Source organism: Leptosomus discolor, chromosome 12 (genome assembly GCF_034619465.1).
Source record: "Leptosomus discolor isolate bLepDis1 chromosome 12, bLepDis1.hap2, whole genome shotgun sequence".
Classification (NCBI taxonomy): Eukaryota; Metazoa; Chordata; class Aves; order Leptosomiformes; family Leptosomidae; genus Leptosomus; species Leptosomus discolor.
Window position 1 is genome coordinate 7,848,275 of NC_141402.1, and position 16,481 is coordinate 7,864,755.

The 16,481-nt window shown below is 40.3% G+C and overlaps 1 protein-coding gene across 1 annotated transcript; it reads right to left on the reverse strand.

Annotated features, from left to right (window-relative positions):
- Positions 1-1,952: 1,952 nt before the first annotated feature.
- On the reverse strand, positions 1,953-12,582 carry RNF141 (ring finger protein 141). The gene is made up of 6 exons (XM_009958847.2): positions 12,544-12,582; positions 12,121-12,320; positions 10,515-10,623; positions 9,344-9,525; positions 6,459-6,566; positions 1,953-4,780 (listed from the first exon to the last, which is right to left on the reverse strand). Exons 2-6 carry the CDS (start codon positions 12,303-12,305, stop codon positions 4,630-4,632), a joined length of 735 nt encoding a protein of 244 aa, XP_009957149.1. The 5' UTR covers positions 12,306-12,320; positions 12,544-12,582; the 3' UTR covers positions 1,953-4,629.
- Positions 12,583-16,481: the final 3,899 nt, after the last annotated feature.

The window sequence follows — 16,481 nt, forward strand, 5'->3', positions numbered from 1 at the left end:
GCAGAGTTCCATCCAAGTTCACAAAACTGCTAAGTTTTTTTAATTTCAGGCCTACACATGCCCAGTGTTTTAATATTTTACCTTGATAGCTTTAGTGAGGTAACCACTCATCTGCCAATTAACATTTTGCAGCTTAGATTCAAATGTAGAATGTGTTGTCAGACCCCTGACAGACATAGCAGTCATTGGAACATGGCTAGTTCACAGCAAAACAAGCTATCAGGTGAGACTACACTGTGGTTACTGGAAAAGAATGCTGTCCCATTCAGCCTAATTTCAGGTACACGTAGCAACAGGAAAAGAATGTTCAGTCTTTAGAGTATGTTCCCTTACAATAAATTCTAGGCCTTAGAATCAAACATCTGAAGAAATTACAATTTAAAAAAATTCAGTTTTAAAATTACTAATTTTTAAGACATTTATAGGAAAGCAGAATTCTATTTGCCCACTTAAAACAGGTGAGGCTAAAACCTTATGGTAAGCTACCTTCAAGAATGCTTTAACAACAGAAAAACAAAGAAAATAATTAATTATTGTAATATTAGTCACAATATAATCTCTTCCATTACAGAGCATGTGTATTTAGTGGCTACAAAATTAAAGAATTACGTATATGCAGTACTAAGAGTTAAGGCCAGACAGGTTACCATACAGCTCCCACTTATTTCAAGCATCTTTAAGGCTCCCCAAGGAGCCTACTGTTCCAGGATTCAGCAGGACACAAAGCACAAAGAACCAAACCATAGCCAGGATGTTCCTTCTAAAAATAATGCGTTTAGCACATACATCTACACAGAGGTCAAATTTAACAGTTCAGTTCAAACCTATAGCAGAGATCTCACTGGCTGCCTTGTGTTTCTAGAACAGAAATGAGTATGGATTACAAAACCTTTATCATTACTTACAGAACTCTCTTTACACAAGAGATATATATTAAATATGCCATTTCTCACTAAAAAGACACATGCACATTACCTTAATATGGCATCTAAACATGTGTCTGTGTTTAGCCTGGACCAGGGGCTAAGCTACAGCAGTTACTCTATCACCTGATGACCCCTCCCCAGCTGAAAAGGGGAACTGGAGAGGACATCCAAAGGTTGAAGCAAGAACATACTTAATGAAACAGCAAACAAATACACACAGTTATACTCAGCCTAGAGAGTCTGGTCATCACAGGCCTCAGGAGCTGAGAGAAGCCAGAGCAGGAACCCCACAGGATCTCCCCTCCTCAGCAAACCTTCCCCCTTTACAATGACCATGACATTACGGTGTGGGCTGCACCTGTAGCTAACTGGGGTCAGCTGCCCTGGCTGACTCCAAACTGCTGATGGCCTGCCCAGCCAAACCAGGACGCCCTGAAACGTAGTAAATGTAAACATTTGTTACCTCCTCAACTGCAGCTACCTCCTGGTGTGTCTGTCAACTGGTAAGTTTTCCATTTTAATTTCCTGATCTGTTAACAAGTTCCCATTTCTCACTTGGCTTCGAAAGACAAACCAAGTAACTAGACAGAGGAAACAGATTAATTATATACGTCAGTTAAAGAATACTCCAAACCTTAGCATTCTTAAGCTTTAAAATACTATCAGAAACACAATAGAAGAACTTGGAGAAAAAGTCACACTTCTCCGAAAAGAAAAAAAAAAAAAAAGTCCTTCCCCAAAGAAACCTGCTTCTCAATACTGTCCTCTTAAGAAGCAATTGTTTATTTTTTCCCACTTCTGCAGAATTTGATTTGTTTTGACAAAAGAAAACCAGAAGAATTAGAGTGAGTCTTTTTTGCAGAGCTGCATTTAAGGTATCTTGTTAATATCACACTTCAAAGTTTAAGACACATCTGACTCATAATGGTGTACTTTTAACTGCACCACCTGTACGAAGGAATTGTATTTAGATTAAAATTCAGTTTTCAGACTTTTGTGGTATTAAAGCCAAGAGATTCCTTAAGCTTAAAAGAACTTTGTCATTTCTTCCAAAGTAACTTTATTGCACAATTCATACACAAAGCTTAATATAATGGAATGTCCTTAGCTATTAATACAATCTACAATGTTTAAATTACAATTTCACATTAAACCTGTAAGAAATCTGCACTTAACACAAGAAAGTTTAGTTTGTTCTAATGCCCCCTGCCAACAGCCATTTGTAGTAATTCACATTCTCAAGGTCTAGCTTTCGGAACCCATCGCCACGTCCCTGTGATTCCTCTTCCTTTTCCAAAACTAAATTTCGCTAAATGTAGCACTTCAGACTAGGTAATACCAGCCAGTACCAAATTACTAGTTTTTCAGTGTTAATGTACCTACTATCCCATGTAACATACAGTACACATATTTTACAAGGCACACGTTACAGTACCTACATGACAGCAGTGTGAATTACAGCAACTTAATTTAAAAAAAGCTGTACAGAATACAAAGTTTACTTTTTCGCTATTTAAATAATTTTTGCATTATTTATATTATAATAGCAAGTGTCATTATGCTACAATTAACAACCTGTTTGCATCATTACAAAATTACATTTTAAGAAGTTCATGTATGTTCTCAGCACAAAGTCAACTTATAAAATCTCAGTTCAGAAGTATAATTCTTGAAATACCTGAAAAATAAAGTTAGCTCGAAGCTTTAATTTAGACGCTCTTTCTGTTCCAGTGATATAAAAAGTTTAAAAAATTCAAAGGTTATTTTAAAGTTCTGAATATGGACTAATGCAAGCTCAAAACGCAAAACCCAGACTGGTGTGTGATTAGGAATATTGCAAATATTTAGTGGAAAATCCCTGACCATCAACAATCTTCAGCCCAAATAACTGCCTTTATGCAACCAACCAGTCCAAACATTTTCTGAAGAATACCTCACTGATATCAAAGGATTAACAAAAGGAAAATATTAGTTCTAAGCTATACACATTCATTAATGGATTTTTCAATAGACACAAAGGTACACACTAAGCCACACTGGCTTTCAGATGATACACACAAGAGTACGTTGCTTATCTGTCTGAATGTCTAAGGTAAGTTTGACAAATGTACCGTAAGCCAAGCTCAAATGGGTGCCATATGCTATGCATGTTCCTTAACCAACAGAAGTATAATAAAGAGATACCCAAGATTTGGTCTCCAATGTAATTAAATTATTTCGTAGCTAATTAAGAAAAACAACCCAAATGTTCATATCTACATGTGCACATGCCTTTTAGCTCAGGACCTGTCTGTGACAAAAGGCCTTAACCTTACGGCAGCACCGAATGTTAACAAGAATGGTAATTAAAAATGCAGCCTTACAGTAAGCAAGACTTACACTGATATTCCTTCAAACGCTACACTCCAGTTTTCTCACTCAATAGCCTCAAGTTAAGAGAGCAGTATTTGTATATGTATTAAAAAAATAATTAATTAGTTCTTTACAATAGCAGTTGATTTCCATAACACTATTTATGCAAAAGAGACTCAAGATGGGTCTCCTGAATGCTAACAATTTAGTTTCGGCTGTCCAGGCTCAGCTCTTTAAAGATTTTACTTCGCTAGACACAGAAATACACTGTTGCACTCCAGTTGTGATATCCCTTTTCCCAAGTTGTCACATGCACATCTCACTGAAAGCAACGTTATTATTAAAGTAGAAGTTTCTTTCTGCTACATAAAAGCATATTGCACTTGGAGATGCAACGCACAGCACCCTTACTTAGATTATCACCTTGTAACTCTCAGTACACTTTATAACTGATTTCATCACTTCAAAAACTCAAGAAAAGCAGATGAAACCACAGCATCAGACTAAACTACACCTTAACTGCTAATTCAAATAGTCACTCTCATCAGATATGCCTAATGTTTTAAAATAATTTTGGCTGTTCTTGATCGAAGAACTATAAAGAAACTGATTAATTTTTTTTAGGAGTGTGTATCAAACTGTCTAATATTTCCAAGCTAACAAGACTATGCTAAATATCACATTTTTAAAAAGTATTCTAAGAGATAACCTTTTTAGAAGAATAAATGGAAGTGCACAAGTACATTTACAGAGCTGCCTACACTCTCCAAAACAGATTTAAAATAATTAATACTAAAACTCATAACAGATCAGATTGAAATCAGTATCTGTAAACACTAAAAGCAGCAATAACTGGCTATTGAAGAACAGGCAGTGGGACATCTTGAAGTTTCAGTAGTAAAGTTTCAAATTAATAACCAATAGTGCTAACTCATGATCTTTATTCACATTTGTGATGAACCTAAAAGGGAGTGTTTTTAAGGATAAGAACTGTGAGGCCAAGCCATCTGGCATGGTTCATCTTCTGTAGCAGTATATTGTGATGTTCAAACAGCAGTTAGCAGTTGTAGTTGTGCCGTTATAAACTGATTCATCTAGTAGTCAAACTGTTAATTATCAAAAGTTTTTAAACTTTGTTAGTGATTAAGAGTTTACTGAAAGTACAGATTAATAATGAAGACTGCACACACATACACTGGCTCATATACCCTATGTTTTAGAAGAGCAGTGTAGATTCCCAGCAGCCAAGAAGAGAAATAAAAGACAGACTGGAAGAACAAGAGGTAAAAACAGATGTTCGTGAAAACAAAAGCTTCAAGTGCTTCTGCTATTATCAGCTTGTTGGCCAATATCAGGGTCTGTGAGGCTGGCCCGCCTCATCTACCATGTTCAGTATGTAAGTCGCAACATCATCTTCTGTAGGTGCATCTGAGACCACCCAAGAATCGCTTGCCCCAGTCACCTGCCGACGGCAGACCGGACAGCTTCTGTGACGATCACTCCTGTTAGGAAGTCAGAGAAACGAGTGGTTTTGGTTGATGGTCTCTTCCTGGCCAAACAAAAAGCCAAAAGAGCCCCCAAACTAAAAAAAAACCCAACCCATTGAGAACTTCAAGAATGATCAGGTTGACTGGATTTGACCACCTATTTATTTTTTTGTTTGTTTAAAACTTCTTCTTTGTGAGGAAGACTGGCCAACACTTCTGAATATAGCTATATCCTTTGAGTGACAGATTTGGAGTCAATTTCCTCATAATCAAGGCTGATCAGGTTAAACAGAATGCATCTAGCTACCTATCTAGAAAGTTTAAATGGAAATCCACGGTCTAAATTCATTCTTCCTATCTTTAGATAGTCAGCTGAGGTACTTCAGAAACCATATGCCATAAGCTTCCTACATAAAAAGGAAGCCTTTTCCCGGGTCACTCAGCCTGACTGGATTTAGAACTGGACCCTCAGGGTTGCATCCCCCTCCACCGACTAACTCAGGGGTCCTAAACAACTCTGCCTCTGAGCTGGGAGCCTCTGTTATATGCCCAAGTTAAGAAAAGAGGAACCTTAAAAACTGAACACCAAAAAAAGAATGGTATAACCTGAACTTAGTTTAGAGTTCAGCAGATTCATCAGCCACAGTAGAATATAATCTGCTCTCCAGCACAGTTCTGCTTTCCCAGAAAAGGGAGCTGACTGGTTACACTCCGAGATCCAGCAATTTCTACTTTTTTCCTTGTGAGAGCATGGTGTTCTAAGAGTAACTTCCTTGATAAGCCTTTGAAAAAGGCACTAAACAAATTCTAATGCACAAATTATGTGACTTAAACATAAAAACATTTGTATTAACTACTCAAAAAAAGCCTGCAACTATGTCTATCTGTATCACCTAATGCTAGACTGACAGAACACCTGCCTAATCCTTGTAGGTCTTCTGCATGGTCAGAGAAGAGCTACGCTCCTCCATAAAGCAATTTTTCTCTCGGAGTTTTCCAACAACTGGTGTATCAGTCAGAGGCAGAAGCTGAAAAGCTGTTCAGTTTACTATAAAGCTATATATTGTAAGATACGATGTTATACTAAATTTGAAAGTGTTGCTATTGAGAAGAAATCTTTTCCTGGAAAAGTCCAATACATTTAAATTAGTAAATGGTATGCTATTTATTTCAAGTGAAAGCACAATATATGGGAAAAAAATCCCTCTGATTATTATTTCCCACATAAGTGATAAGACAGTCAAACTTACCTTCATATTTGCATAGTCTTACAAACAATTGCTGTTTCCCTTAAAAAGCTTTTAGTGAGATTTTGTGAAGCATAACATGCCAGCATGAGCATATACCGTCTTCTCTAATTTTCAAGCAAGAATACAATAACGTTATCTCTTACAAGAATAGAGAGATAAGAAATTCCAAAACAAATTCTGAAAAGCACTTTCACATCTCTTTTTCCAAAACGAAATTCTTCATCTGCAAATTCTGAAATCCTTTCCTTCTGCCACAGTCTGATTTTACTCAAGCTTGTTACTGACCGTATGTACATTAGCTTGCAAGTATCTTCAGACATTAAATTATATGGGAACTAAGGAATCTGTCTGACCAAACTGAAACATAACCAGTATATACTATATATATATACAGATAACCAGTATATACTATAAAATAATGAATATCCCTTAACATGTATTACCATTTATCAATGCATTTCTGGCAGAAACTGTGAGCACATGGTAAGATTAAATCAGCACGCCCATCCATGCAGATGCAACATTCCTCTTCATCTGTCAACTGTTTAACCCTGCAGAAGAGAAGACAGTATTTTCTCCCAGATAATTAATAAGTTTTATATTTATGACCTAGTAACTACACTAGTTAGTAATTCTGTGAATGGATTAGTTACATCAACCCAGCCTATGTCAGCAGACACACCCTCAAGCTACCAACAAACAGCAGTAAATGAACTAAACCAAGTCAGAATATGCATTTATTTTGTGTGTCATGTGGTGCTTTTGGTGTTCCAAAGAGTTATGCAAATCCTTTTTCCTATCAATAAGGAAGTGTGAGAACCTGTAACTGTTGCACTCCCTGGGACAGACATTTTTATTTTATCTGTCTTCATTTTTTCCCCCAAATAATCGATATCTGTATCTAAAGTTCCTAACAGTGATACCTCAAGTATTTGCATATCGACATTTCTCAAGCGCGAAAAGGCACAGAGAATCCTCAGCTTTCACTGACCTAAAGTCACGTAAATTTCCCTAATTTTATAGTCATAGCCCACTTCCAAGACAGCCACGTAAGTGTTCTGCAATTCTTAGGTTTTCCAAAACTCCTGATTTGGGAATCCCTTCTGTGACTTGGGGCACACAGGGAGCATTCTAGAAAGGATGGCATTTCAGGAGAGACAGTCCGCCTTACTGACCATGCACCAGACTGCTTTTGCTTAGTTGGGAGCTTGTCAAATACAGAGTAACTTTTTAACTGTACAGAGTAGCCAGCTAAAGGACGGCAATTAACATGCTTTTGTTTTATTCTTCAGTAGGTCCTTGGGGTTTCCTTTTCAACTTGCTTTTTGACAAATTGCTTTAGAATGCCAGGAGATTTTTTTTTTAGAATTACAGATGGTGATTTGCATACAGTGAGGACAACAGTTTCCAAAAGAACTATCTTTTAATTATCTCACTGTGTTCTTCGGACCTACTCCCTTTCATTTCCCTCCCCCATGCAACTCTGAGCACTAATCTTTGATAACACTTCAATTTTTGAGATTTTCTGGTGTATATACAAGCATTTATACTTAAAATGGATGCCCTATTTATAAAGTTTCTGGAACCTAGACTTAGCCATAGGACTAAGTTTCTGAAGAAAAGGTAAAATACAAGAGTGAAAAACTAAGGAAATGCTTGTCTCTTCATTATCAGAAAGCATAAAACAGTTATGGATATTTTGGAATGCTCCAAACAGGAAGTGGATGTTCTAGAGAAATGGGGTATTATTCCAGTGGAAGCAGTTAAGATAATAAGAAGAATGAAACAGATAATATTTACTATTTTTGGACAGTGATGGCTAGCTCTTGCAGAGCTGAAAAGTGTCTAAAGGTGACAAGAATTTAGGCAAATGGGAGGATATAACGGAAAAACAAACAGAAGATTTCCTTGGTGTAACATAATTGAAGGTGCTTCAGCCTGTGTTTTCCTTAATGACTTGAAAAACTTTGAAAAGATTCAAGCTCACTGAATGCCAGCATATTACCTGCATATTAGAAAAGTATACTCTTTTGTTGATGGTGGTATTTGTCACTAATACTACCTCAAGCAATGAAGTTTACAAGCACGAAGGATGCTCCTCTCCCTCGATCTCCAAGTCTGAAAACTGAAAACGAAACTCACCTAGGAAACCTTGTATCTACTCATTGACTTTAGCAATATATGAAGTTGTTTTGCGTGAGCATCTGGGGTTGGTTTGTTTGAAGTAAAGGGCCATTTCCAGATATACTTGTGTTCCAGTATAACCATATATCTTTTGAGAAAGAGCAGGAAAATATGCTTTCCCAATCATGTCCACAATTTGCTACCTAATTCTAGAATTTTAAGCACTCAGAACAGCCAATCATTTAAAATTATTTGTTCCCAAACAAAAGAAACAGGAAATTAAATGAAAAGAGCACATTCTGCAATCCACTGGCTTAGAAAAACCAGTGGGCTCTACCTGTAGAATGACAAGGTAGCCGACGTCTTTCTCATTCTAACAGCTGGAGTGTGACGCTCTAAAGACAATTAACTAGCTCAGTAGCTTGTTTTGTTAAAATCCCTGACTACCAGCTCTTCACTGGTTGATACAGAGAACTATACCATTTACTACTTTTTCTTGTAAAACCTATCCCTAACTCACTTAAAACTGAGTTAGAACTCTGAACTAATTCAGAAAGCTAAAAGTAAGGAAAGACTGGTAGCAACACTTCCACATAGGGAAAGGTTGATAAGCTTCTTGCTGTTAAACTCCGCTTGAACTGAAGTTATTGCAGGTGTTGACCTCAGTCTTTTGCTTTTCCTCTAGTTAACAAAGCAGGATGTCAACATGTGTGAGACAGTTCGCATTTTTCCAGTCTTACTAGGTAAATTGTTACTCTAATTGATGAGTTTCTAGTGGCAACAGATGGGAACTTTCACATGCCAAAATGTAAAAGAGGAAGAGAAAGTTTAAGTGGAACAATAACAAAATCTGTTTAAACAAACACTGTCAAAATCCCTAGATTTGTAGCTGCAGCTGATCCCATTTCCTCCTGCTTCCTTATTCAGGAGATTCAACATATACCCTGTTTATATTAGAACTGATCATTAAAATGATTGTTCTGAAGCTAAGGTATGGTAGCAGCAACAGAATTTCACCCAAGTACACCACAGCTCTCTTGGCAGAAGAGAAGGTGTGCTATTCACATTCGTGATGATAACAAAGTCTGCATCTGCCAAGAGCGTGCAGCTTTGATCATTAGGTGTTTGTAGTTCAGGTTTTACACACAACTTCCAAAATATTTATGTTGTAACTGCAGTCAGAAGCTAGAGTGTATCAAAATACCTTCCCATCCACAAGCTGGCCTGACAAGATGACACAGACATCAAACTCTCAGCAGCTTCTTCAGAAGTATCACTCTGTGCAAGAACTCCTGCTGCTTGACTGGTGATGTCTTTATAAAGTTGAATGAACTGATACAAGTTCAAGATTCTGGAAGCTTCCACGATGCCACTTGTTTTATTTATCTTAAGATACAAGAATTGTTTATAATTACATATCAGACTTTTACTTGACATTGCTCAAAATTCTTTCAGTGCACTGCAATTCTCATGGCAGCAGCCACCTTCCCAAGTGTCCATCACTATGTTAGCAAACTGCAGTCTGCTTCAATAAGAGTTAAGACCTGCAAACACAGCTGTTTCATCATGAGGAATACCACAGTTAGGACTACATATTTAAGGCAAGACAATTACCATCACTACTCAAATGGATTAAGTTGTGAGTAGGAACCTAATGCCTAAAACACTGGGCTAAACTTAGAACAGAATAATTGGTCATTTTATATTTAAACTTAAAATAGCCTACAATGATGGCTGCCTTAATAAAAACTAAGAGCAAACAGAAAATAACAAACTTTTAGTTTCAAAGTTTGAGAGTTGGCTTGGTTGAAACTGCACGTTAAGATTGCTCAGTGAATTCAAGACCATTTAAGGATGTTACTTCACAGGATACAGAGGGGAAAAATCTCCTCGTTAGAAAGCACAAACAGTAAGTTTTGTCATGGTCTTCAAACTAAGCTGAAAATTTAACTTTTAGATTGGTTTTCTACGGAATCAGAATATATACAGTTACACTAGCTCAACTAATAATGCCTGCAATTGCTGACTAACTTCTACTACCTTCAAACTATACAGTTCCCACTGTTGTACTATTTGATTACCATGACTTGACCTCACAAATCATTGGAATTTGTAACTAATGGGCTGCAAGCACTCCATTGGAAGATATCACTCTTTAAACTTAGTTATGAAAATGGTTTTTGTTAACCTGCTTTTTGCAGAAACTTAGACTTTAGACTTAATTTATCTTAAACAGTATCTTTGAATACATCACTAGTATATAAATATATACTCAAAATACAGGTAGCACGTGCTGGATTTTACCAGTAGAAGTGACACTCCTCAAATATCTGTGCACAAACCCCCCACCAAATTAAAATTTTCAACAATCTTACTTTAGTACATATTATCCGAACGACCACCTTCCAGAAAGCAGAAGAATCAGAACCAGGCTGCACTTCAAATAATAGATGTTTGTCTTGTCCAGAGGCCAGCTTTGCAGTACTGAAATAAAGAAACATCAGTTTTATGTCATGTGCTAGATGTGTAAAGATCAGCAGCCTCAGCCATTGTGGTATTATTTATTGTTCACCTGTGTATTCTTTAGCCTTAAAGAGATTTTATCGATACTGCCCAGACACATGAAATTAGAGTAATGACCTTCTTCGCCTGTCATGGAATATAAAATACAGAGTCCATTTCACTTTAAATTGCACAGTAGATTTCAGAAAATGATGTGCAAGTCTTTTGATCCAGCATCAGCAAGCAAGTGTCCTTTACAGACATTTTTAATTTATATATTACTTTCATTGTTTGTTACAGTAATTATACAATCTTTTGGTCCAATCTAAAAAGGTTATTTCCTTACCATGTATGTAAAAAAAGCATGCAAATACCAATACATGCAGATGAGGTGTATTTTTGTTAGTATACATATTAATAATGAAGCAGTCAGGTGAAAGCTTCATGTGATGCTGAGACTTTTGGGGTTTTTGTCTTTGGGTTTTTTTTTACTGGAACGCAGACACAAAGGTCTATTCCCTAGAAATCAGAACAAGCAATGTTACATTCAGGCTGAAGTAATCACTGTAAAGAAATAAAAACCCCGTGAATAACAATGATATTTTTGGGTTAATTATTCTGAGATATGCTTAGATTCTCAGGCAAAACATAAAGTGATGTTCTTCAAAATCTATTTATGTATCTACCCGGAAGACAGCTATCTGTTCTTGAAGGTCATTCATAAAAGCATGACACTGTACAAGACAATTTCTAAACTGAATACAATGTTACACATCAAACACTACCAAAAGCAACACACTACAAACCCCCTTTTCAGCGTGTATGTTTCCACTTCATATCATTTTATACCATAAATATCGGGCAAAAACGACAACTCCGCTTGTTTATTCATTTTACCGTCAATATATCAATCAAACGAAAGGCAGGCTATGAAAAATCATACTTATGCAGACTCTTGTTTGGGATTATCTTGGTCACTGGTTTCAGACAGTAAGGCACACCTCATCTTTAATGAGCAACAGCACTGCATGTCCACAGAGGTGGGAGAGATGGTCACAAACAGCTCTGTCTCAGGTACTACCTTCCAACGAGTCTATAGGGCTCGTATCACTACTTCCTACCACACGTGATGGGCAGAGAGGCAGCAGTATTGCATCTCTAGGGGGCTGGCAGAGGGGGGAGAGAGTAAGGGAGACAGGTGACACTAACAAAGACATACTGCTAAACGTCTGCCTCTTGTGAACTTCTAAGAGAGCAGCAACACTTGCTGGAAGGAGAGTATTGGAGAAAAGTGAATTTAACAAGGAGAAACGGCTTCGGTTTTGAAGTGTGATTACAACCATTACAGAAACTTTTAAGAACTGAAGGAAACATTTCAAAACCAGATGGCCAGTTCTGGCTTAGCCAGCACAGGAGAATATATTGCATACAAGGTCTCTGTAAAACATGAAAAAAAGAAGGAAACAAAGTAAGGCTTACACATCATTAAGTTCAGCTACTCTTCCCAGAAACTCTTCATACGTTAGGAAACCACTTTCTTGAACCAAAGAGGCATGCTTTGCTACTTTTTCTGGCAACTTGTTAATTACAGTTTGTGTGTGGTTTGAAATTTGTTGACCCATGGTGAAGTTCTTCACCTCAGTTCCGTAGAAAGAAGTTCTCATTCACTTGTAGAGCCTCTGCTAAAAATATTTTAGAGTTACATTTGTGTATTTTATGAACAGCTACTCCCTCATTTTCTTTTAGTGCAAGAGTTTAGCTACCCACTAACCAGTTTAATTATTCTATAGTAACACAACTTGAACAGTCAAATCAGAAACTAATCATAATGCTTAGAAGAGACTGGAATGTGGCATTAACAACTTATAAAGATCGTATTATTTTGCTTACAGCAATACTTACATTAAATAGAGATAATTTTACAGGCAGATTTTTCAGCAACTCCAACACATATATAAATACATCCAATGGAATGGAAAAGAAAATCTCAAGATGACAATGGTAATTTATGACGATATTTGTTTTTCCTAAATATTTGTGCATGTGAAAGTCAGAATGTCTACAAATAAGCATATCAATGTATGTCTATACACAGACATTACATTAGGAATTAGCTTTCTTACATCAGACTGACATTAGCAGATCAAAAGAACTCTCACAGCATTCTTAAACTGGTAAACCAAGGAATCCACATCAGTATAAACCAATTTAGAAATCTCCCTATCTGCACAAAGCACTCAACTTTAGGACACATTACAGAACTGACTTGCCCAAACCTCTCCAACTTCAACTTACTTCACCCTTCCTTTAGACTCATGTCCTTTTCCCCAAAAGTCTGCATAAGGATCTACCCAATGCTTTCTGATTCGGAGTCTTTATCCATTTCCTACCCTTGATCCTTCTCACTTGACATTCCCCCAAAATCCCTCTTTGCTCTTTGTCTTGAAATAGCAGAGGCATGCTAATTAATTCTCTGTACAGCGTTCACTGCTTGTAGTGCAAACCAGTAGTTTCAAACCCTTTCATGACTTCTACAGACAGAGGTCTGCAATGGCAAGCTTAACTGCAGAACATCAATCTTAACTTAAACATGGAATATCTGATACCAGGTGCATTTCAAACACCTTATGAAAGACATCACAGGAAAACAGAACTTCATCCTGCATGTACATATAGCTGCATTTGGGCATAAAACTGCCCAGGAACATGGTCCACAGCTGTCAAGATCTTGCCACGGTGTAAGAAACACATGGCACACATAAAGCGAGTTCACATCTGAGCATTCTACAAACTGCTCTGGTATTTCACACAAGAGAATCAACTTCCAATTTAATGCTTTAATTTTGACCAATTTCAGTTCTTGGATGTTCCCACTCAAGTCACTGTTCTCCTTCCAAATTACCCCCCCAGTCATCTCCTCTTCTGCTTCCTGGATCTTACATTTGGTGAGCACATGCCCAGAAGACACACTCCAAGCATCACCTCTCATCAGTGCAACCCTCCACCCCTTAAATACAGCCAATCCCCCATCTTCCAGCTTTTGCCTGTTCCCTCTAGCTAAAACGCAGCTCTCCCAAGGAAGCGAAGTGCCGCGTGTGAGCCCGCAGGACTTGCGCTGTAAGCCCGCACCGCAGAGAGGGCTGGGCAGCGCAACCCCGCAGAAGTGTCCGCAGGAGCACTGCCGTTACACGTGCTGGCCGAGACCAGAAACTCGCGAAGCCACGCGCAGCCAGACCAGGAGCACCAGCCCTCCCGCCCACCAGGCCCCGAACCCCCCCGGCGGCAGCGGCGCTCCCGCTCGGCCCTTCAGTCCCGCCCGACGGCCGGGCGCGGGGCAGGCCGCACGCACCAGCCCAGCTGCGTCACGCCCACACCGCCCGGTGGGGCGGGGCGCGTTCCGCTCCCCCCGCCCCCCACCGTTTGGCCGCCGTGCCTGCGGGTAACTGCCGCTCGACCCTGCCCGCCCCGACGGACGCGGCAGCCAGGCCTGGCTCGGCTCGGAGGGCGGCCGGGCTTTGCTCAGGGCGCCCGCACCCGACGGCTTCCCGTGGCCCGGGCCCTGCGCCCCCCACAGGGCCCCGTGACGGCGAGCCGCGCGCCAGCCCGCGAGGGGCCGCGGACGGAGGGCCCCGCCAGCCGCCTCACCCCAGCGCCCCGGCATCCTGCTCGCCGCCGCCCGACAGGGACCGGAGGCAGGCCGCTCCCCCGCGCGGCACGGCTGTCGCCGAGCGGCGCAGGCGCAAGGGCGGTGGTGGCTCCCGGCGCGCCTCGGTGACGCCAGCGCGCAGCAGCTCGCGCTGTTGCCGGGACACGGCGGACGCCGGGCCCGCCCCGCAGAGCCCCCGCAGCGCCACCGAGACCGGGCCGCCCCCCCCCCCCGTAGTGACCCGGGCCGGGCCCCGTTGCACACGGGGAAGTGGGCGATTGCGTTACTGTCGGGCGGAGCAGGCCCCGCCGGACCGTCCCTTCTGTTCTGCAGCGGAAATGGCCGGAGTTGTTTTAAGAAAAATCCTGTAGTAGCTTGAATGACCAAAATGGGGTGACTTTCCGCAGGCGGGCCTTGCTGCACCCCGGGCAGATGCCCGTTTGGTGCGGCGCAGCTCAGGGTTCCCGGCGCCTGGCGGAACTAGGCCTGCCGGCACTGGTCCCTCTGCCCTTGGCGCCAATGAGGAGCGGTTTAACGGAGCCCGAGCGCCTGCCTTGGCGGGGTCATCACAGGCCGGCAGCTGCCGGTGCAGAACACCCCCCACCCTGCCGTGACAGCCGGGGCGGGCGGCAGCGAGCACCCTGGTCGGCGTGGAGGACATAGGATGTGGGTGCAAAGGTCCTTTTTACAAAAAACACCAACACTCATAAATGATAACAAGCCCTTTAGGAACAGAAGTCCTAGAACATCCTCTAGGGCATCTGCATCCTGACGCGTGAAGGTTTAATTTTTGAATTTTGTGTGTGTTTTGTTGTTTTGTTTTTTAAATTTAAGTAGGAGAAAAGGAGTAGTACTTCCCCTTCCTGCCTGCTTCTGTTCACACATAGACACATGTACTTCCCACGATCAAGGCACCCCTGTATTCCAGACAGGGACTGGGCTGGACTGGGAACCTTGCTGTATTTCCTGCAGGCCAACCACCCCTTTTGCCTAAGGTCAGCAAACATCTGTAGCCTCAGTGTGGGAATTGAGCAGTGTCACTGTCAAATGACTGATACCAACTGGGATCTCTTGCCAGGTGGAATGAATTATTTGTTCAAGATACTTGAGCATAATGCACTTTCTGAGACATGAAGGAACTTCATAGCTGTTGAGAATGTCTCGTAAAAAAAAAAAAAAAAAGGCATGACACTTGAGAAAAGTCAGAAACATAATGAAGAATGTATCTTAAGTTTCTGCTACCACCAGTTAAGGGCCACTTTCTGTCTAGAACTTAAATAAATACTTCCTGTTTGCTTTGTAGTGGTACATCCCTTGCAATTAAACAATAAGCAAGAACATTTTGTACTTTCTTGTTCAAATGTGACTGAGGAGTACTCATCATATACAGACAATATCAAATACAGTACTTGTGGATTAGTACTTACTGTATTACTTATTGCATACAGAACAGTGTAACAGGTTTATTTTAGCTTTTGTAGTGTTGGCATAAATTGTGTAATGGAGAGAAGGGACAGATCAAACTACATGCATTGGACAGGTGTCAGTGTGAAGGTCAGGATGAAGCTATCCAAGTTTTTAAGGTACATGATAAATAAAACGATGTTTATAGCATACTCTCTCAGCTAGTATAGGTTTTTTAGAAAGCAAACACTTCAGGGGAAAAACCCACTCATTTAGGTCTAAAACAGGAGCAACAAACTTCCAGCCAGAGTGGAGCCAGAGAACAATTTTCCAAATTTCTTTAGGTGTGAATGAGACAATCTGTGAGAAAAGGAAGTTCATACCTGTGGAGTAGGGGCAATAGTAGTAGGAGAGTAAGAGAAGTGATAATTATCTCGTGGTGCTGACAAAAAGAATAGAGAAATAGGTAATTTCTAGTGTCTAAAACATGGAAAAGAGAGGCGGAAGGGAAATTGTAATATGTCACAAGAAAGTCCACAATTACCTGGAATCCACTAGCACTGCCTGTGTCCTTAAGCCCCTTTGCTATTCTGACAACGTCATGGCAAGTATTGGCTCTGTCCCTTCCCGATGGCCTTATTTCCGCTGCCTACTCTCATTGCTGACACGGCATAGAGTGCTTTCATTCCGGGTGCCGGGAAAGATGGATCGCATTACTGCAGTGTTTTGCAAAGAGAGGCATTACTTAACTGAGTAGGAAGGCTGTATCTAGTGCTTTCCTCTGTTGCAC